Source organism: Polypterus senegalus, chromosome 7 (assembly GCF_016835505.1).
Source record: "Polypterus senegalus isolate Bchr_013 chromosome 7, ASM1683550v1, whole genome shotgun sequence".
Classification (NCBI taxonomy): Eukaryota; Metazoa; Chordata; class Cladistia; order Polypteriformes; family Polypteridae; genus Polypterus; species Polypterus senegalus.
Window position 1 is genome coordinate 172,389,578 of NC_053160.1, and position 21,528 is coordinate 172,411,105.

At 38.3% G+C, this 21,528-nt stretch overlaps 1 protein-coding gene across 1 annotated transcript in view; it reads right to left on the reverse strand.

Annotated features, from left to right (window-relative positions):
• Nucleotides 1-21,528, reverse strand: part of LOC120532219 (annexin A10-like) — a 128,519-nt gene that overhangs the window by 43,978 nt on the left and 63,013 nt on the right. Inside the window, exons 5-8 of the mRNA XM_039758068.1 lie at nt 17,910-18,000; nt 17,718-17,797; nt 10,478-10,531; nt 10,266-10,359 (exon numbers count right to left, since the gene is read on the reverse strand). Of these exons, the coding sequence (XP_039614002.1) occupies nt 10,266-10,359; nt 10,478-10,531; nt 17,718-17,797; nt 17,910-18,000 (319 nt within the window). The remainder of the gene's footprint in view (nt 1-10,265; nt 10,360-10,477; nt 10,532-17,717; nt 17,798-17,909; nt 18,001-21,528) is intronic.

Here is a 21,528-nt window from a genome sequence, read left to right on the forward strand (position 1 = left end):
TAGTTAGTGCTATCATCATGGTTAGTTGGTTCATAATTTCAAAATTTTGGTGTTGGGACAGCTTTTCTTATGTATATTTTTCTCACCTTTTTGACCACGGACAACAGTTTAATTAAAACATATCATCAGACATCATCAATCAGACGACAAAAGACCAAATATCTTCTAAACAAAGGCTTAAAAGATGCTAAATTTGCTACAAAACATAAGTGCCCTCCAGGTGCCCAAAGAACAAAAGTGACAGATGTGGCCTTGCCTACAAAGAAATGGCTAATAAATAAATTAGGATACAAATCCCAGGGGAACTGATAAAGTGTTATTTTCTTTTATGATGCACTACTGTTTTGAAGCTTATGACAAGAATAGAATTAAAAGCTTTAAGAAGCGTGATTAGTTCGCCCATAATTAGGCAGCTCAATAAAAACAGTACATTTTTGTGCTTGAAGCATAACAAAGCGATGCGGTACGATTACAGAGCAGCAATCTCACTGAATATTTCTTTAAAAATTAGAATCTATTTCTGATGAATAAGGTGTATTTGATCAAAGGAAAGTTTGTTATTTAAATAAATCTCTAATAAGAAGAATATATATTCAAATTTTTTTTTACTATTTTATCAAGTAAATGTCAGAAAGGCAATGCTTGTTAATCAAGACATGATTGAGGGATACCAGAATGCTGATTTCTCTGTTTCTAATTATACTGGGACGCCAGACTCCTATTAATTTTGGTTACAATAAAAACAATGCAATCATTCATTTTACATTTATTGCATTTTAATAGAATTGAGCTTGCAACTGTGTGGTTTGAAGCCTAATGCCATAGCCAAAGCACCACTCTGCCATTTGAATTGTTTTCTACCTTGGACCCAGTGCTGCTGGGAAAGGCTTTGACCCACTGTGACCCTGTGGGCTGGCGCCCTGCCTGGGATTTGTTTCCTGCCTTGCGCCCTGTGTTGGCTAGGATTGGCTCCAGCAGACCCCCGTGACCCTGTGTTAGGATATAGCGGGTTGGAAAATGACTGACTGACTGTATGAGGCCAGGCGGGTGCAACTGAAATACCTCTTGCTCCTGGGACTGCCATGCTGACACGATCGTGACGATCTAGTCTAACAAATCTACACTTGAGCTCCATATGCGTAAAGCACAGATTTATTCAACTCAAGATTATATATCGAGCGCATCTCTCTCTTTTAAAATTGTCCAAAATGTTTTCAGGGTAAGATCCAGCCTGTGAACGCTGCAATCAAGCTCCAGCCTCACTGGGCCACATGTTTTGGGCCTGCACCAAATTAACATCATTCTGGACCAAAATCTTTAAATGTCTATCAGACAGCCTTGGTGTCTCAATCCCTCCTAACCCATTAACAGTGGTTCTTGGTGGGCTCCCAGAGGGGGTTAAAGTGGAGAAGGACAAACAAACTGGAATTGCCTTTACTACACTATTAGCATGTAGACTTATCTTGCTCAACTGGAAGAATCCCAACTCACCTCTTTTTAAGTCAGTGGGTAACTGATGTTATATACTATTTGAAACTGGAAAAAATCAAATTCGCCCTTAGAGGATCTGTACAAAGCTTTTTCAAAACCTGGTAGGATCTAATCAATAACATTTTAGAATAAGCATTTAAATGGAAAAGCAGGTTCTCTCCCATCTTTTACTTCATTTACCTTTATACATTTATTAATTTATCTATTTACTTATTTTTACTAGCTTAAAGTTTTACTCTGCTGACCTAGCTCTCTTTCTCAGGGGTGTAGGTTAATTTGTTTTGAACCTTTTTTTTGTAAAAATTGAGTTGTTTGTATGGAATGTTATTGGATTTTAATAAAATCAATAAAATTAATTAAAAAAATCTAAAGAAAATCTGGAAAGTAGAATGAATCCCTTTAAGTGTAAGCAGATTCTTTTCTCTCAGTTGGCACTCCCTACCCAGAACATCCCTTTTGGGTCTCCGAGTTGCAAACTCAGCTGTGTGGAACACAGCAAAATAACCATATTAGCTGATCAAAAACTGCCTCAGCTCAAATGACTAATTGGGCTTTTGTCTAGGAGGGTGTCATTCAGTTTGAATACTGTCATACTTTCACCTTGCAGAATCTTTTCCTCTGTGACAAGGTACCTCTTACTCTGCCTTTTCTAGGCAAATTTGGGTTGAGGTAGCAGTAGAGGCAGGTTGTTTTCGCTTAAGGCCGTGTGACAGTTGATGACTTTATCAGCAATTTTCAATTGCAGCCTACATTTACATAATCTTAGCAAGTCAGATGTAGTCGTTGGCGTGCTCTCATGAAGGCCAGTCGACTCCTCTCATATAACCAGTGACTCACTCCAGCTAGCCCACAACTTGTCCAGACAAAATTAAACAGATTGACTTGGTCTGTAGTCTTAAGGACGGGCTCTGTGTGCATGAGAACTGAAAACCAATGAATGCTCATCCAGAAGTACAATGCATATCATACAGCGATTAGAAATAAGGAACCTCACAAAAAGAAGAGAGACTCATTTGTCTGAGGTTTTGTGTTTTACATACCACAACAGAATAGAAAAAAGAACAAGGGGATGAGATTGACTCTGTCAGGTAGAACATTATTGGATGTCAGAAGTAGGGATGAGCACAAGTGTGCTGGACAGTCGATGCACATTTTGCTAAATGTGATACACCCATTGTGTAAATTGACACAGCCCAGTGGTGAGCTCAGAAACTGCACTTGGCATGTCTGACATACACATAATTTAACATCGGTTTTACACAAAACTCCCTTCACAATGATTTTCCACAGGACACAAACTCACGTCTGCACTTTGCACACTTCTAAGGTGTGAAAGGAATCCCGAAGTACTGTACACAGTGAATGTGCAAATCCCACACAGACTGGCTGGCCTGGGAGTTAAAATGAGAAGGAGCTGTGAGGCAGCATCCCTAAAATATCATGCTGTAATGTGACACAACTCTAAATATATAATCAAAGAAAGACCAATTTCTAAAATATTTAATCATTTGACTCAGATAATATTAAGATTTGGTTTTGATTATTTCTTTTTTTTTTTCATAAAATATTTCATGTTCAGGTTAGCTTTTGGAACATGTAGATTCCATTTCTCCTTCTGTGTAGAACTTATTTAATTCAGTTAATCTGACATCATTTTCTTTATTACGAGTACCGCCATTTTGTGGAATGATCTCTATTGCCTTGCTTAGAGCGACGAGTGATGTCACAATCAACTTGATACAAAAGTCAAGCCACTCATTTTCTACATCATCCGAATTCATGGAGAAAATCACAGAGAGAGCAAGAATGTATTCTGGAAATGTTCCAAATAAGCAAATTGATTTAATGATTTTACTCTATTTCTAGTTTTTCTTAGGCTTTCCTTAGGCCATTTTCATTTTGGTGTCATTTTTGGGGTTTTAATAAGCAGGAAATGAATTTTGCATTCAGAATTCTACTTGGTGCTTTGGTTTTTACTGCGTTGTCCATTGCCATTTTGGTTTGACAATGGCCACTGCTATTTTGTGGTTTTTGTGTTGCCCTTTTCATGGCAATTCTCCCATGATGCACCAAGGCTACCCCAGTTCTGATGTCATTGGTGTGACAGTATTAAAACAGTCAGTGGTATTTGAGATTAGACAAAACCTAGTGATTTATTTTCCACGATATTCTAATTACTGGTTATTGAAACAAATCTCCATCTTTTGATTCTGATTTAACACACTCAAAATGCTCCACAAGGGAAAGAATAACCAACAACCCCCTGGGTTGTATTGAGCAAAGCTATAAGAAAACATTATAAAAGAAGATGTATTGAATGAAAAGGAAAAAATACAACAGAAGGTTCCAAAGAGGAATTGCCTTAAAGGCAGTCCAAGGCAAACGAGTTCCAAATCAAAAACCACAAGAACAAACCAAAAAATAGCAGCAAAAAGTCACAAACCACAGCAAAAATACAAGTAAGAATGTAGTACTCACAAGAACCACCAAAACCCACCGGAGTGCAGTGCATTAGGACAGTAAAGGGACTCCATTTCCCAGCCTGCCTGGGGGCGGTCCCTTAACAGTGATGGATGGGTGGCCCCGCCTCTTGGGTATCCCCCCACAAACATGCAACATCAGAGAACAGGATAGCATGCAAAGAACCTAAATTATAGCAAAATAGAATTAAAAAGCAAAAAATAATTACACAAATGATAAACAAAACTATCAGAAGCAATAGAAAAAAATAACAAAGAAGAATAAGGACATTTTTAACATAATCTGGAGTGGAAATCTGGCTTAAGCATGACATATACAGACAGCAGTAAATGTACAAACTCCAGACAGAAAACAAACAAGAGGATTCAAAGTCAGGACGCTGGATCCATAAGGCAGCAGTGGACCACCATGATGCCACACATACTCAAATAAGCCAATAGTTGTCATTAATAAACCTAATGTGCATATCTTAGGGCTGAAATCCAGAGTACCTGAAAAAACCCGACACAGGCACATGCAGTTTGTACATGCAGACAGTACCCAAGTGGGGATTTGAACCCAGGGCTCTGGAGGACTTCGTGCTAACCACGTCATTGCCCATTTACAAGTCTGATTATTCATATCACAAAGCTGTTCCTTAAAGCCATATAAATATGTGTTTCACATTCAACAGTGCTTTATTCCTTATAAATATTTCATATTTATTCATATTTTATTATATATGTCATCTTTTCTATTCTAATTGATTGCTTGCTGTTTTTATTCATAAAACATTATGGCTTTTTGAAAGGATAATGTGTAAACCTTTCACTTATCCCATAAAAAAACATTCTGCCTTAATATTAAGGTAAAACCATTTGACCTGTTTGACTTTCTTTATTGTTTTACTTTGAAGGAGTTTTTCTTCTTATGTCTACTGCTTATCACCCATAGAGTCTCGTTCACAAGAACTGCTCTTAAATTATGAAATACTTTTCCAGCACTCTCACTTTTCTCATGTTTTTGATTATTTTTCCAGATCAATATTCTAGTAGTTACAGTATTTCTTTCATTAAAAAAATCTGAACCCTAAGAAATGCATAAAAGCAAAAATAGTTAAAGGCATATCTAAGAAGTGGTAGCATTTAAAGCAATGCTCTAAAATAATACATATATAAAAAAATAAGCAATCTTTTACTCATTTTATAATTTGGTAAATTTCTGGTCACAAGGAGATGAAAGCTATCCTTGTAACATCTGGCCAGTGTAGGTGCCTGGAGGGAAGGAAGGGCATCCCCAATTCATACCCAGTAAGGAGGCAATAATAGAAGGACTGGGCACATTTCATTTCCCCACACTGCTGGTGGCAGTGTTCCTCGGGGTTGAACCCAATTAGGACACCTGCAGGGTGGCATGGAAGTCGGAGTCCAGAAATGCAGCCTTGTCAGGGTCTTTGGGCACTGCCAGGGGAGGACTGCTCTGGTGTCCACGAGACCCAGACGTACCCCAGATGACTTGGATAGGAGACTGAAAGAAGCTGATGGGTCGACTTTAAAAACCTGCTGCCTCACTTAAATGAGGCAGTGGGAAATGTTCTCATTGAGGAGGAAGGAGAATTGCGTATTGTGCAGTTTTGCCGGGGTTTGTATAAGAAGGTGTTACATTCAAGTAAATCCTTTATTTGAAGCAGAAATTATGTTGGGTATTACCTGATCTGTGGTTTGGTGTTCAGTTGGTGCCCCCATGGGGTTACAACAGAAACCAGGAAACAACCCCAGACAGGGTGGGCACAGTAACACACACATCAGTTTGAAATTAGGAAGGGCAACATTTGTGTGTGTGTGAAGAGAGAAACCCACCTAGACACTGTAAGAATGAGCAAACTCCACTGTCAGTACCCAGACCCAAAGTCAAACTCCAGACTCTGGATTGGTAAGGCAGCAGTGGTAACCACTGTGCCAGCATCCCTGTGAGACTATCAGTAGAAATTAATACCACAAAGAAAAATGAATGTCCTGGAGTGTAGAATGAAGATATTGAGGCACAAAAGTTGGAAAGTCGGAGGAAATGTTTGAAGCCACAGTGGGCATGAAAGCTGGCAATCAGTGAAGATAAAAGAAACATTAATGTTAAGTATTTGAGTAAGTCTGCTGCCTTCCTCTGAGATGTAAAATTCTTGTGTCAGAAGGCAATGCTCAGTAAGCCAAAATAAGTTTGAATTGACCCCAGTCTCATTTTCAAAATGATCTGATGGCTTCCATTGACCAATACATTTCAGGTCACTCTCATGCAGTAGTCCACACTCACACCCACTGACAACATTTAGAGTCAGCAGTTAGCATACTTGTAATGTGCATGACTTTTGACTATCAGGATCAAAACAGAGTGCCTGGAGGAAAACCTATGCAGACATAAACAGATGATGCACAACCTAAAGGCAGTTGGAAATGTTCTGAAAGAAGGATTCTAGGGAAGCACTTTCCCAGGTGACATTAAAAATGCAAGAAGGGACAGACAACTTTGTTGCTGTCAATCTAATTCCAATTTGACAGTCACGACTCCTGTTATAAATAAAGTAGACAATGTGGATGTGGGCTTTGGACTTTTAACAGAACTATAGACAAGAAGACTGTGTAGATTATGATAGTTGTGTTCTAAAAATGCTGTACTGATACATTTGGGTTATAAATCCGAAACACACACCATGTTAAGCCTGATTGAAAAGGCTAATTCAACCTTGGGAGTTAGGCTGGCCCCAGCAGAGGAAGTGGTAGAAAAGACAGTCACGTCAGTATGGTGGTCTGTTCTACACAATGAAGACAAAAGAGCACTCCATGCAACTGTGTGAAAAGTTGATAGAAAACGACAAGCCAGAGGACAAAGATTAAAAAAATACCCAGGCCACTGAATATTCAGTTAAATGAATCATTAAGAAATGGAAAGAGTATGGCACAGCTCTCACAAAAACCATCCACAAAAACTGAGTAATCATGCACTAAGACAACTAGTGAAGGAGCCCAACAAAGGACCTGTAGGAACTTTGAAGGAGCTACAGTGACTGTGATTGGAGAGATTGTGCAGATGACAACTGTTGACTGGGTGCTTCACCAGTTGCAGCTTTATGGGAGAGTGGCAAAGAGAAAGTCACTGTAAAAAATACACATGCCAGCTTAGCAGAGGACATATGTGGTGTCCCTGAAGTCAGCTAGAAGAGTTTTTATGGTCTGACAAGACCAAAATTGAGCCATCAGACTAAACAGCATGCTTGTTAAAAGCCAAACACTGCACATTACCCAAAACACACCATCCACACCATAAAGCGTGGCAGTGGCAGCATTATGTTATGGGGATGCTTTTCTGCAGCAGGCCCTGAAAGGGTACTGGAGAAGGTGAATACCCCAAAATACAGGAAACTAAATCCTGGGCAAAAACAGTCCTGCAAAAAAACCTGAACCTTGGGAGAAGCTTTGTTTCCCAGCAAGCCAACAACCTCAAACACAAATGTTAATATCCTGAAGTAGCCGAGTCAGAGCCCAGACCTGAATCCCACTGAGAATTAGTGGCTGGATTTTAAAATGGCTGTTCATTCTCAATCTCAGCGCAGTCTCACAGAGCTTGAGCAGTTTTGAAAAAAGGAATTAATAGCAAATGAAAAATGACAGGGTTCTGATGTTGCAAAGCTGAGAACGAGAGAGACCTGTGCACACAAACTCAATGCTGGGATGGAATCCAAAGGTGCATTTGCTAAATAATGTTTTAAAGAGGTGATTATTTATGCAATCAGTTAGTTTTTGTTTTATACTAGGGAGTATCGCCCCCTGCTTGCTTCGCTTGCCAACCCCCCCAGGCCTGCGCTACATGCCAGCCACTTTGCGTCTCTGCCGCACGCGTATGTGGTTTTCACTTTCACCAAACAACACACCTTTTAATTCTCGTGGATACGCCTCTTCATTGGGAAGAAACACTACGTTTCCCTGATGGCAATACAAATTAGATGATCTACAAGTCTCCGACTTAAAGTTTAAACCCGAACAATATATTTGATCTCTTTTCGCTGTTTTGTTATTTCACCGAGTAATAATTTCCATTTGTTTGCACTAATGTGATCTTTACTATGATTTTTTTGAGACTTTGTTATTTCTAACCTGACTTGCATGTGTATCGCGCCAACATTTTTGAATCCTTTACAACATTGTACATTGTCATCTACTCTTTGTTTTTTATTTCCGGCCCCAAGTGTGGTTACATTTCTTGGCACAAAGTCTTGTCTTGTGGGAAGTGAAAGTATCTCTCTGAAAAACTCACATCTTGTCCCAGGCTAAAAAGTCTTGTCTCGTCCCAGGATTTTTTTGATTATAATAGAGAGATTTGTAATTAATTTAGATCATTTTGCAGAGATCTGTTTTCATGTTAACATTAAAGAGTCTTTATCTTCTGATTAGTGTAAAAAATCTATTTCAAGGGGGTGTAGGACAAAGTAGGCATTGCCCATTCTTCTAGGCTTTTGTGGCCCACCAGGCCTGTTAAGAAAGCAGATGTAACAGGGATGCAGGCATCCCACTGTGCCTTCCAAACTAAGTACCTGAACTCCAACATGTACCAGGATCTGCCTGAACTTCATCTGATAACAAAGGTGTAGTTCAGAGTTGCACTCACATCTCTCCAGGGGCCCATTAGCAGACCTCTTGAGCCAGAAGGCGCAAACATGGACTCAAGCAAGGACAAAGACCTATAATTCAAGGTATGACAACTAAGATGGACAGAAGAACTCGCCTATTAGAAAACACTGATTTTGTAACTGGAAGTGATTTTAATCCCATCAGGAGAAGATTCAACTTATCCTTAAAACTCTGCACCGCACTGAAAAAGGACTCTGGGATATTTGCTGGACATTCTCTGAACTCCCTGGGGATTCTCTCGGGGCACCCACTCTGAGATTCTCTCTGAAATAGGGAAATATGTAAAATTAAATTCTGAAACCGAAAATGTTATGAGCCGCCCACTCTGTGAGGAGCGGAAAAGATGAAATTCTCTCCTTTTTGTGAACCTGACACTGAGAGACAGTTTTTCAAGTTAAAGCTGTGTGCCAATAGTCTGACAAGGCTAAGAAGCAGCCATTACTTCAAGAAGGGAAATTCAGCATCTAACTTCTTGGGACAGAATGAGTAAATGCCTTTAACCAACGAAGTGGCAGAAGTCAGTAGAAGGCAAGCGGAGGAAGTAGAAGCACAACACTGACAAGGATCCTGCAGCAAAGAGAAAGAGTGCCATCCAATGCATGAAGAATCCTCCACTTGTAACTCAAACAATCAACAAAGCAACGACTCCACACATAGCATTTGACATCATCCATAAAGACCTGGTATTGTGAAAATATTTATCTGTACCAAGATAAAGTAGACCTCTGAATACCAGTAAACGGACAGCCTATACGTTACACGTTTGTCATTTATTCTGTCTGCGTCCAACCTTATATGTCAAAATATAAATGCATTTATCATACTTATATAATCCTTGTGCCTATCAATAAATTATATTATTCTGTGTCTTAAGACAAGTGTGCTTCAGTTGCCTTGCTATAAGTCAAAGGCCAGAGACACCCTCCTACAAAAGAGAAAGGTAAGGTAAATAAAGTAGGAACCTTGCTGAAACATTTTATTACATTACATTTATTTATTTGGCCGATGCTTTTATCCAAAGTGACTTTCAACATTTGGGACACAATTCTTTTGGTTTTCTCATTGTAGCACAGGCAAAGGAAAAACTGATAATTAATTAACCAATTTAAAATTTCTTTTTCAAATCTCTTTCAAATCCAGAGTGGGCGTCTTATTGATTATTAATCATAAGAAATTTCTACAGGGGTGAAAACTTTCTATAGGCACTTCCCTGAACTGGTAAGAGAGGGTTCAAAATGTGCATTGATGGATCCACACCTCCTTCTGCAGATCACAAGACTCTGTCCTCCGTGGACCTGGCCTATTTTAAAGCTTAATAGGAGGGAGCGATGAATTAGACAGAAGAGCACATGTTTCTAGCTACTAATTAAGTTACGACCTTTGCTTGACCAAGCACAGCACTTTTACAATGGCATCACAATTTGCTTTGTTGGAAGTTTCCAATTAAAGAGCATCGAGGCTTTGCTTGATTTCAAATGTAGATCTTATAATTATTCCCCCAATCTGAGGCTGACCAGGTCATTGTCATGCTTTTAACATCCTTGTTCTTTGCAGTTTTCTTCTCTGTAATTAAACCATGATAAGCATTTTCCCCGAGCCCCCCTCTTTTTTTTTTAAGGCTTAGACCGTCATTACCCATCCACAGCTGTTGATAGCTCTTGTTACACAGGATCATTTGCAGCAAGTTTTTATGCTCCCCTGTTTTCAGTTGGCACGCTTCCCATAGAACCTGCAGTGTTACAGAAACATCAATAGGTTACAACATTAATGTCGGTGTTCTTGAATACTAAAGTACTGTAATTGGAGGCATGTTTGTGAGGTACAGTAATTTGAAAATTTCTGGTTACCATAGCATCCTGAGCAGCAGAGCCTGGATCAGCATATCCTGATTCTCTGACTCCCTGTAAAACAACAACAAAAGTTAACAGTAGCACATTATAATCATTATCGGACACAATAATTAAATAGCATGAGAATTATTACTCAAGTGGCAGATTAATTAAATACATATATTTGGCATTGATGATGTAGCCAAACCTCTTGTGTATTTGTCACACATTTTCCCTTTGTTAACATGAAGTGAGGCCTGATGCTCACTTTGTAGAGCTTGAGGTCAACAGCTCGTCTTTCAATTGCAGCTCATTAATATTCAAATGTGATTCACGCCAAAGACTTTAAGTGGATTTCTAGGGCTGTTTGTGAAGTTCTCAGTCATTAACTGGCACCTGGCGTGGTTCAAAAGATAAAGCTGCCTTTTTTTTTCTACCATAAGCAAGTTATTCATAGCTTTGCCGAATGAGATTTTCCACATTTAAACATCCGTGACTCCAACAAAAGCAGAACATAATTGAAGTAATCAAGTCGAGTGCCTAACAAATGTGATTTTAGTGAAAAGATGTTTTTTTCTCTATGATTCTATGGGCATAAGTAACATTTTCTCACTCAAGCACAATAACTGTTACATATGGATGAATGTTAACGCTAATAATCATATTATTATTAACAATAATAGAGCTTCAGAGCCCGGTGAGACCACAGATGACACAACAGTGTCCTTGCATAATTTTTGTGGATCAAAAGTTGCACAAGTCAACTGAAGGAGAAACTGTTAGTAGATAAAGTGTACTAGCAAATGGTGTATCATATTTTCATCGTTCACTTGATACCAATAAAAAAAAAAAACAGCATTTTAGTAATAGTGCCTTCTCTTGTCAACATTCATCCTGTTCTTCCTTGAGTGTACTGTCAGACATGTGGCACTGCGGGAGTTCTGCAGAGGTGGGAAGTTGAGGATGGCGCAGTAATTAACATTCTCTGCTCTCAGAACCGACAGAAGATTTCAGGAATGAAATGTGACAACATCTCCTGTTGGATCCCTTTGTCAAGTATTTAGGAAACCTCCAAACCAGAAGTCATCATTCATTCAAGGACCTGCGACTGAAGGAGGCAGATCTATGCTCTTCAGAAAAGCTAAAACAACAAATAATTCAATGGATCGTTTGCTAAGAGCCACATTGGGAGTTTTCAGTCGTAGTCTTCATTTACACAGTCGTAGCAAGTTGTCCGCACACACCCGTGAAGTCAGTCACATTTCATGATTTGCCTAGTGACTCAGTCCAGCTAGTGTGTGATTCGCTCAGACATAATTTGTTTTTAGCCACATTGGTGTGCTCTGTGTACAAGAGAGATGATGACCAACCAATGTTCAACCAGAAGTACAATACATATAAAGCAGTGATGAGATTGTGGCCAAATTCACCATACCTGTTAATCGTTTATATAACCTGGGCTTCGTCAGGCAGACTGTAACTCACTATTAGTAAAAGGGGTGAGCTCAACCGACTGTGCTGAAAGGTTGGCACCCTCTCATTACATGTGACATTCCCAGTGAATCTCGGCCTTGTAAACTGACATGGTCCGGCGATAAGATCAGCATCTGCAGTCAGCAAATCTGATATACCCAAGAACCAGCAGTCATGAAATGTGACATGGACTTAACACAATCCCTTATTTGACTGTGATCCCTTTGCAAGACTTCATTAAATGGGGCATCCTCCATAGAACCAAACCCTTTATCTTGTCTCATCTTACCTCTTCATAATATGTTTCTGATCATCAACACTCCACCTTTTTACTAAACACACTTCCAATTGTGATGATAGAGATGGCTTTTGAGCCATTCTTGAATCCAGAAAAGGCCAAGGAGGTCAAAACAACAGAGGTTTATTTACACCAAAATGAACAACTACGGGACAGAATGTGAAAAATCAATAGACAAATGACAAATCTACTGCCATTGTCTATGCAGTGGGATGGTAAATTTGAATTCCAAAACACTTCTGTACAAGCGCTCTTTTCTGACACTCTCCTATTTCTCCCACTACTTGGGTTTTTTCCAACACTGGTCCTCCTCTAATGTAACTCTAATCTTAAATTCACTGTTATCAGACAGAAGGGAAATACATTCAAGTTTTCGAGTTTGATGTTTCACATGAACACTCGGCAAGGTTTGCATTCTGTACTGATTGCATTTGGATGACAAATGAAGGATTTAAATAAATAGCACCAATTCTTGGAGGCCTTGACCGTATTGGCTAATATGGTTTTACTGTTTAAGTGGCAGTTCAATATATAGGTGAAGTACTTCGGTCATGCATTGAAAACAAAACTTTTGTTAATGTGTCATTATCTGGTGTCATCTATATTGTTAAAGGTGAAAATTGGTTTTGTTAATATTTTAAAGTCATGAATCACGGTTGTTCTTAATTTATTATGAAAAGAATCAAGCTGACTTTTTTAAATTTAAGGTTTTTGATGTATGTTTTGAAATATCTGGAATCTCCAGAATGAGTTATTTCTTGCATGGAGCAGAATAATTTGGTTGTGTTGCAAATATCGCACAACAACATGTTGTTTTTCTATTGATGTTGTTATGGTTGACTTTGGCTGCTGTGCAGTTACTAGAGAGATGACCCTCTGAGGTCACGTTTATTACGTCATTCCTCAGTGGTATAAATAGCTTTTGGATAGGTCATTCAAATGACCTAACTATGTGAAGACCTTTCCAAAACCTTTTTTGCTGTGCTTTACTCTTGTATTTATTTCAGCTTTGGCCTTATTGCTGTTTAAACTTAGCGATTCTAGCTTAATCCCTGGTTTAGCCACTTTTGAGTTCCCGGTTTTCGACCTTTGCTTGTTTCTTAAAACATTCTCCTTCTGATCCTTCTTTTGAGTTTCTGTCCATCTTGATGACAAGTACAGACAGAAAGTGGAGTACAGCACCAAACACTATTGCACTTTTTCAAAAACCAAGAAGGATACCACATGTGTATGAGACACAACCTAGCAATGTATCGAGGAAGATGTTACAGAAGACGACTTTGTCACACATGGCTATGAAAACTCTGAATATGAAAACTCTGTATTAGGAAAAGTAGATTTGCATGGCAGGTTTTGGATACTGTTATTTAAACAGAACATGTTACCATATAGCAGCTGAAATGTGGAGTTAAATCACAGCCAATATATTGGTAACACTTTAGAATAAGTACTTTAATGGCTTGCTATAAGGTTTTATTACATGGTGTGGAGGAATTAACCACAAAATAATACTCAAAAAGAGTTGGGGAATGACCCCGTATTTTGTCCGACAGACCATGATGAAAAAACAGTCAAAATAAATCAAAAGCTGATCACATTCGACACAGATATTCAGGTAAATGGCGCTTATAAAGACAAATGAAAAAACATGGTGGGAGGAAGTGACAAAAACATAAGAGACGTCATTGGGAATGGCCGGAGGTGACGTCATCGAGAAGAGCTGGAAGTAATGTCATTGGAAGTGTCTGGAAGTGATGTCACCTTGCAGGAACTGGAAATGTCATCACAGATGTTTCATTGTGGGATAGTGGTTATTTTGGGAGAGCGTAAGTAAGGTAGGTGTATTATGGGCTTTCTATTTATTTCTGTAGACAAAGAGAGCAAGACATCAGTGCGCGTAACCAACCCCTCATCTCACGAAATAACATTCACCTTAGGACTTGTTGACTGCTTCCTAAACGCACGTGTGTGACAATGGCTATAAATGATTCATAGATGCACTATGAATAAATCATATTTTTGTTGTTTGTGTTTTTTAAGTCTTGTAAAGGCTAAAAAATGTGTTTGTTACCAGTAACTGATAAAATGATGTACTTATTCTTAGGCGTGTTAATCTACCTTAATAAAAGGGTAAGTGTCTGTGTGTCTATCCGGCTGCTATGTCTTCCAGCACATGATGCTTCACAAACATTTGTAATAAAGTATTTTATTGCTATAAATGTTTCTGAGGTACCATCTGTTGGATTGACAAATGCAATGCACTTACTATTACAACATGCATTGCAGAATACATTCCAATAGATGGTGCACTGCAAATGTTAATGCTGAGGTGTTTGTTGATTACTTAGATTTTAACCTGTCTTAGTACAGCTCATACTTTTCAACTTTTTAATACATTACTTTTTTACTTTCTCATATATATATATATATAGTATAGAGGAAGTATAGGAATCGAGAAAAAATTCGACCTCAAGATTTTTTTTTACTTTTTTATACATTAGTGACTGCAGTGGGCTGGCACCCTGCCCAGGGTTTGTTTCCTGCCTAGCGCCCTGTGTTGGCTTGAATTGGCTCCAGCAGACCCCCGTGACCCTGTAGGTAGGATATAGCGAGTTGGATAATGGATGGATGAATACATTACTGACTGTAACCAGCTGCAAGAACAGCAGAATAATCTAATACAAAACTAGAATAAATGTATTATACAAACTACAAATACCTTAAACCTCCATTACTGTAAATATAATGCATATAAGTTGCAATAGCTTAAAATTTGTAGTCAGCTAGGTTCTGATGTCAAACAATTATAGAGTCTTTGAAACATTACAGATGTACTGAACATTAAAGTGACACTGTGAAAAAGAGAAAAGACTTAAAAGATGCAAGTGGTTACTAATTAAGCAATGTCTCACAGGCCCACATTGTTTGGCATCTCCTTTTTTTAGCAAGACCATCCATTGAAATGTCTATAAAACAATGGGCAGTTCTCATAACATCTTAAAGAAATTATTAGCAAATCTTTTTTAACAGATCCATATGTTGTATGCTCATTCAGGATACTTACAATGTAAATAGTGGAAATAATAAAAAAAAAACATGATTTAGAAAAGCATCCTTCAGGCTTATTGTATCTCAGACAATCTAAAAGTCGATTAGGGTTGTGTAAATCATCTAATTCAGATTTTACCAGAACAGGCCCTAACTCTCTCAAGCTGGAACTTCTAGGCACAGAAAATAATTAGACTGATGAAATTTAACATAACTGGGCTCTGTGATTTTGCAAAGAAAAGATAATGATTTACAGGAAAGTCATTGATGATCTGATGGAGTATGTAAATATGAAAAATCATAAAGTATACAGTAAGGAAGAACTTTCTGGAAAACAATAATACCTATGAAAAACATTTAGAAGCTCCAGGTTGTTAAATAAGGAGGCTAAGGTGTGCTTTTAAACCACAAAGTTGCTGAGTTTATTGCAACCTCTATCTCAGTAAGTGATCCCGATAAAAACAATGAATCTCTTTGTGCTCCAATTGCAATAAATATACTGTATGTATACAATGGCATTGTAACCCAAATTTTCTAGTCATCTTGGATGAAGACGTCAGCTTGACATACAATAAAACAACCTGCTGGAGAATTTTTATGCATTTTTGAAAGTCTCTTGAACACCTGATTAGCTGTTTACTCTCACAAAAATTCTTGAGGTTTCATGGAGTATGCCAACCAGTCCACAGGTATTTTGGCTAACAACTGTGTTACTTGGGGTGTCCTCTAGGGAGTGCTTCAGGTATATAGGGTATGGGCCTGCTGCTATGGGCTGTTCAGTGCCTGTGCAACTCTGAGCGAGAGCTTGGTTCGCATTTTCAGTGGTAAATCAGAGTTGTTCCTAGCAGGTATGGACTCCTGTTTATAACTTTTATGGACAGAATTTCTAGATGCAGCCTAAGTGTCGAGGAGGTTCAGTTTGGAGACCTCAGGTTCACATCTCGGCTTTTTGCAGATGATGTGGTCCTGTTGGCTTCCTTGGGTGGTGACACCAGGTGTCGATTTATGGCATGGTGCGAAGAGGTCAGGATAAGGATCAGCACCTCCAACTCTGAGGCCGGGAAAGTGTATTGTGTCCCCTCCAGAGAAGTTTACGTATCTTGGGGTCTTGTTCACAAGTGAGGGAAGAAGAGAGTGAGAGTTTGACAGTTGTATCAGAGAAGCACAAGCAGTTATTGGGGACATTGTAGTGAAGAGAGAGCTGAGCTGAAGGGCAAAGCTCTCAATTTCCCAGTCGATCTACATTCTACCTTCACCTTTGGTCATGAGCTTTGGGCATTAACTGAAAAAACTAGATCCAGGCTACAACTGGCTGAAATGAACTTCTTTAGCAGGTAGTCTGAGCTCAGCCTTAGACATAGTGTGAAGATCGCAGACATTTGTGAGAAGTTCAGAGTAGATCCACTGCTCCTTCGCATTGAAAGGGACCGGTTGAGATGTTTCGAGCATCTAATTATCATCTGATCTGATCTGATCATCTATTTAACCCAATTACATTGGGTATTAGACTAAAAAAATTAGATTGTGGATGCAAGTAGCTGAAAAGTAGCAGGTAATCTGCACTCCTCCTTAGACATAGTGTGAGGATCACAAACATTTAGGAGGAGCTCAAAGTACAGCCGTTGTTCCTTCACAGTGGAGCTGGTTAAGACAGATGTCGCATCTGATTATAATGCGTCCTAGACGCCTCACTGGAAAGGTGTTTCAGGTATGTCCAACTAGAGATTATACCTCTCCACTGGCCTTTTGTATGCCTCAGTATGCCCACAGAGGAGTTGGAAGAGGTGGTGGGAAAACAGGACATTCGGGCATCTTTGTTTAGATTGCTGCCTCTGTGGCCTAGACTGGGTAAGTATTAGAAAATTGATGGATGGATGGATGGATGGATGGATGGATGGATGGTCAAATTTTAAAATTGCAGGTCAGGATTTGGTGGCCCTATTCGCTTCTCATGCTGCCTTCAATTTAACACCTTTCCAAATTTATCAAGTTGGTACTAATATAAGTGGAAGAACTAGCTAATGGGTTAGAAGTAGAATGATAAAACAAACAAAAGTGAAACATTCCCCTTAAGGATGTCTAAACATTTGCATTTGTTTATTTAGATGACACTTTAACAAAAATGGCACTCATTCACAAAGTTAGTTTTCGTAAAGTGTAAAAAATGACAATCAGAAAGGGTAGGGTGGACTGAACCAGCAATCTCATATTTTACCATGAGACACCTTAGCCACGAGACTACAATGTGTTCTCGTAAGCGTTAAGCAGATTTTTTTCTTCACTTAAACACAGAAAGGTCAATGATATCTGGAAACATCTTTCAGTATAACTTTCACAGCAGTGCATGATAAATAAATGACTTCAGTCTGCTGTCCTGACCTTAGCCTTAAGCAATGTAGGACAGTCAGGATCAAGAAAATAGTTTAATCTGAAACATACCTGAGCAAGATTAATCAGCATGTCTCTGAAGTGTCCTGAGGTCTCGTTGTAGATGTCTTGCTGAAGGTCACTGTTGTGCTCTAATCATACAAAGAAAGTGCATTATTCTTCCTGCCTGATGATTGCACATGTAGTTGAAGTACTAAACTGTATTTGATTGTAAACTGTGCTGATGATTAAAGGCGGCATTACCCATTGAGTACACCTCTTTGATCCTGTAGATCTCCTCATTTGTTCTTGAGGCAAGAATATCAATGAGACAGTTTTCTTCTGTGTCTCCTCCCTATAAATCCAGGGCAATTGGAAAGAAAAGCAATCTTTATTAATTTTTAACAAGAGAGGGCATAGAAATCTAGAGAAAAAGGTCAATTGACACTGCATTTAATGGTTCTCTTTATTCTTCTGATACTCCGCTCACTACTACAAGTCATTTATTACCTTAATATTCTCTCTCTCTCTCTCCCCATCTCTTGACAGAATTCAGAGACCCATCTGTAGGTGAAGGTATTTTTTTGCCATCAAACATTACTATTAACCGATGATCTTAAGAAATTTATTATTTTTTATGGAGTTATCTATGTGGAAAACAACCTAGTCAATCAATGTTTACTGAAATAGTTGTTATGCTAATGACCTTGCCCAAATGTTTTTACCACATACTGTAAATGCAGAAAAGACATAGTTAAACGTTAATATTATACAAAATTATTGTCCGTCTGTTATACCTTCATTATTATAACTCTTTAATTTAATATTGTTCTTTATTGTTCTTTATCGGTATGCTGCTGCTGGAGTATGTGAATTTCCCCTTAGGATAAATAAAGTATCTATCTATCTATCTATCTATCTATCTATCTATCTATCTATCTATCTATCTATCTATCTATCTATCTATCTATCATATAGTGCCTTTCACATCATCTATCTATCTATCTATCTATCTATCTATCTATCTATCTAACTAAACAAAATATCATTCATAGTACTGAGTATCTCAATAAAAGAATTTAAATCAACCTTTACTTTATATAATATCTTGCTATAGTGAGGTGGTTCTTAAACTCGGACCCGTGGACACCATGTGCTTGTAAATTTTTTGTTTCATCCAACTTCTGTTTTTAATTGGACTCCTAGCCTAATTAAGCAAATCATTATGTTCCGGTTTCAGTGTTTTTGGGTCAATGTAGAAATTACAAAACTAATATACTGTATATAGTCAAAGTGCACACACTTGGGAGACGGCTTAAGGGCTCTGATGGTAATTTTCCCACTGAACCAGGGATTGGCACTGCTGTTTAATGATTCCTCTCTTCCTCAATTGCATAACAGCTGACTGACAGCCTTTCCACCACTGACAAGATTTCTGTTGTTCACCCTCCTGGACCCTCTCGTTACTGAATGGAATCTCCATGACCTCCACTCCCAGTTCTTGTTTGTATTCACATCTGGAAAGACGTACTTTGTCTTTGTAAAAAAGATAGTTTATCTTGTTTACTCCCTCTACATTATATAGGGTCATGGATATGCCTCAAACGTTTCTGTTCTTTTTTATATATACATACAAAATCCAACGTCTTTCTGTCTGTGTGTTCACTTTTCATGAGAGACCTACTTAACAGATTTAGAATGGGGTTTTTTTTCTATAATTTGTTTGAACATTCCGGCTGATTTTGTGACCCCTCTCATCGTGCTAAGAATCATATTTCACTTGCAGGAGTGATATATTCGTGGTAATCTGAGACAGAGGCTGCGGGCCAAGGGGAGCAGGAAGCATGACATCAGGAGTGGGTAGTCGGTCTACCTCTGTGTTTTGGAGTGTATCTTGCCTCTGCTTAGCTAGTGATACCTTTTTGCTTATTGATTTTTAAAGTTTGTCCTCTTTCAACAATACTTGGTCGGAGCCGCCGGGAATGGCTAGTATATATATACATTATAAATATATAATTACACACACATAGTTAATCCTTGTTGTTTGTGGATTCCATTCTTAAGAGTTCCCTTATCCACTGTTGTAAATGTGTAACCCATTTTGTGGCACCATTTTCACATTCTAATCAAGCCTATTTGCACATACGTTTTTTGCTGTGGGCTATTTTGCATAAGCGACACAAGAGATTCAGCAATAACAAAGTCTGTGTTGCCCTTATACGTCCAGAGCTGCATGCACGCTATACTGAATGGATCAATGTGCGTCTACCAACAACCAAGAGGAGTGGGTGTGCTGTTGAATCCCTTTCATGATGGGGACTGGAGACTACAATTGCTCCTGATGAATGAAGAATTCTCAGTAATTGCGGGTCATAATCTTGCACTTTTTTAATGCCTGCCCTTTATACACACTGCCTGTTGCAACTAACAATTGGTTATTTTAGTGAGGTCCTCGGATCGGACCCCAGTGGTGGTTGATGGCAGGTCCTGGTAGAGCACCTTGATGATGATCAAACTTGACTTAACTTGCCCTAACACGGTTTCCATAGGTGAACCTGAGGAATGATGATGATCGATCACCGAGGGGTGACACCAGAGGGCTGGCATGTTCTGCCTGACATCATCTCCTCCCTTTTGATTCTTTTCCTGATTTGGCATCTCGTTGGAACTTAATCCCATTCCAATCCTCTCCAAAAGATCAATACTTCAGTATCCACATTTTCATCTTTATTGTGCCACTGCTATCTATCTATCTATCTATCTATCTATCTATCTATCTATCTATCTATCTATCTATCTATCTATCTATCTATCTATCTATCTATCTATCTATCTATAGTATATAGTCAAGCACACAAGGTTAGGCCATGTATTATTAGAACAGGATTGTGAAATGTTATAAGGTAGAATTTGAATGTGACACTGCCATTATCTCGATTTCTGTTTGCCCTGGAATGGTGGAGAACAATCCAGAGGACCACTAATGTCACTTCTTTTGGGAGCATCAATCGCCTATCAGTTCTACTCTGCTATAAAAACCTACCTGACATTAGAAAAGATCTTCATTTATGGACCCGACCTTCAAACGGTTTGGTTCTGTGAAGAATTTCTTAAAAAGGTGTGTTCTCTGACATATCCTAATTTTTTCAAAACTACAATGTCTACCAACACACATGAAAGCACAGATATAACAGAATATTGTCAAAAGTCTTTAATCAGTGTCACAGCCTGTCAGACTGGAGACAGTTCTGACAGCATTGTGTGCAAAGCAGGAATCAAGCCTTGATGGGGTACCAGTTCATCTCAAGGTGCATTCAAGTAAGTAGTCTAGCTTGTACATCGAGGGCCCATGGAAAAAAATGTGAGCCTTCCCTCCATATAAGATTAAGAAAATGAAATATACAGACTTTAAGAAAAAAACTTTAAGAAAATGTAAATTTATTTAATTGAATATAATATTTCTTTGAAATAAGTTTTTGCATGTCAAATATTGATTTTTTTCTGTAAGAGGATAACACTGTAAATGCAATATTTCAGTAACAAGAATAATCCACTTAAAATTGAAATGCTGGGTAAAATATTTGCAGGTTATTCATTTAAATGCACATTTAATGTGCACTAATTTAAAACTACTGCTGCATGGATTTTTTATTGAGTGGGCACCACAGGAGAAGTGGCTACTTTATTGTTTTATACATTTTTTTCATTAATGCGTATGGAAATATTATTATTGACAGAAAGTGTACATTGAATTGTATTATATCAGGTCAATTTGTTATTTTCTGCATTTCAAATGCTATAACTTACAATTTATAAAAATGCTACTGTAATATCACACAAATAAACTAGAAAATCCTTGTTGACCATATTCTCATACTAATGT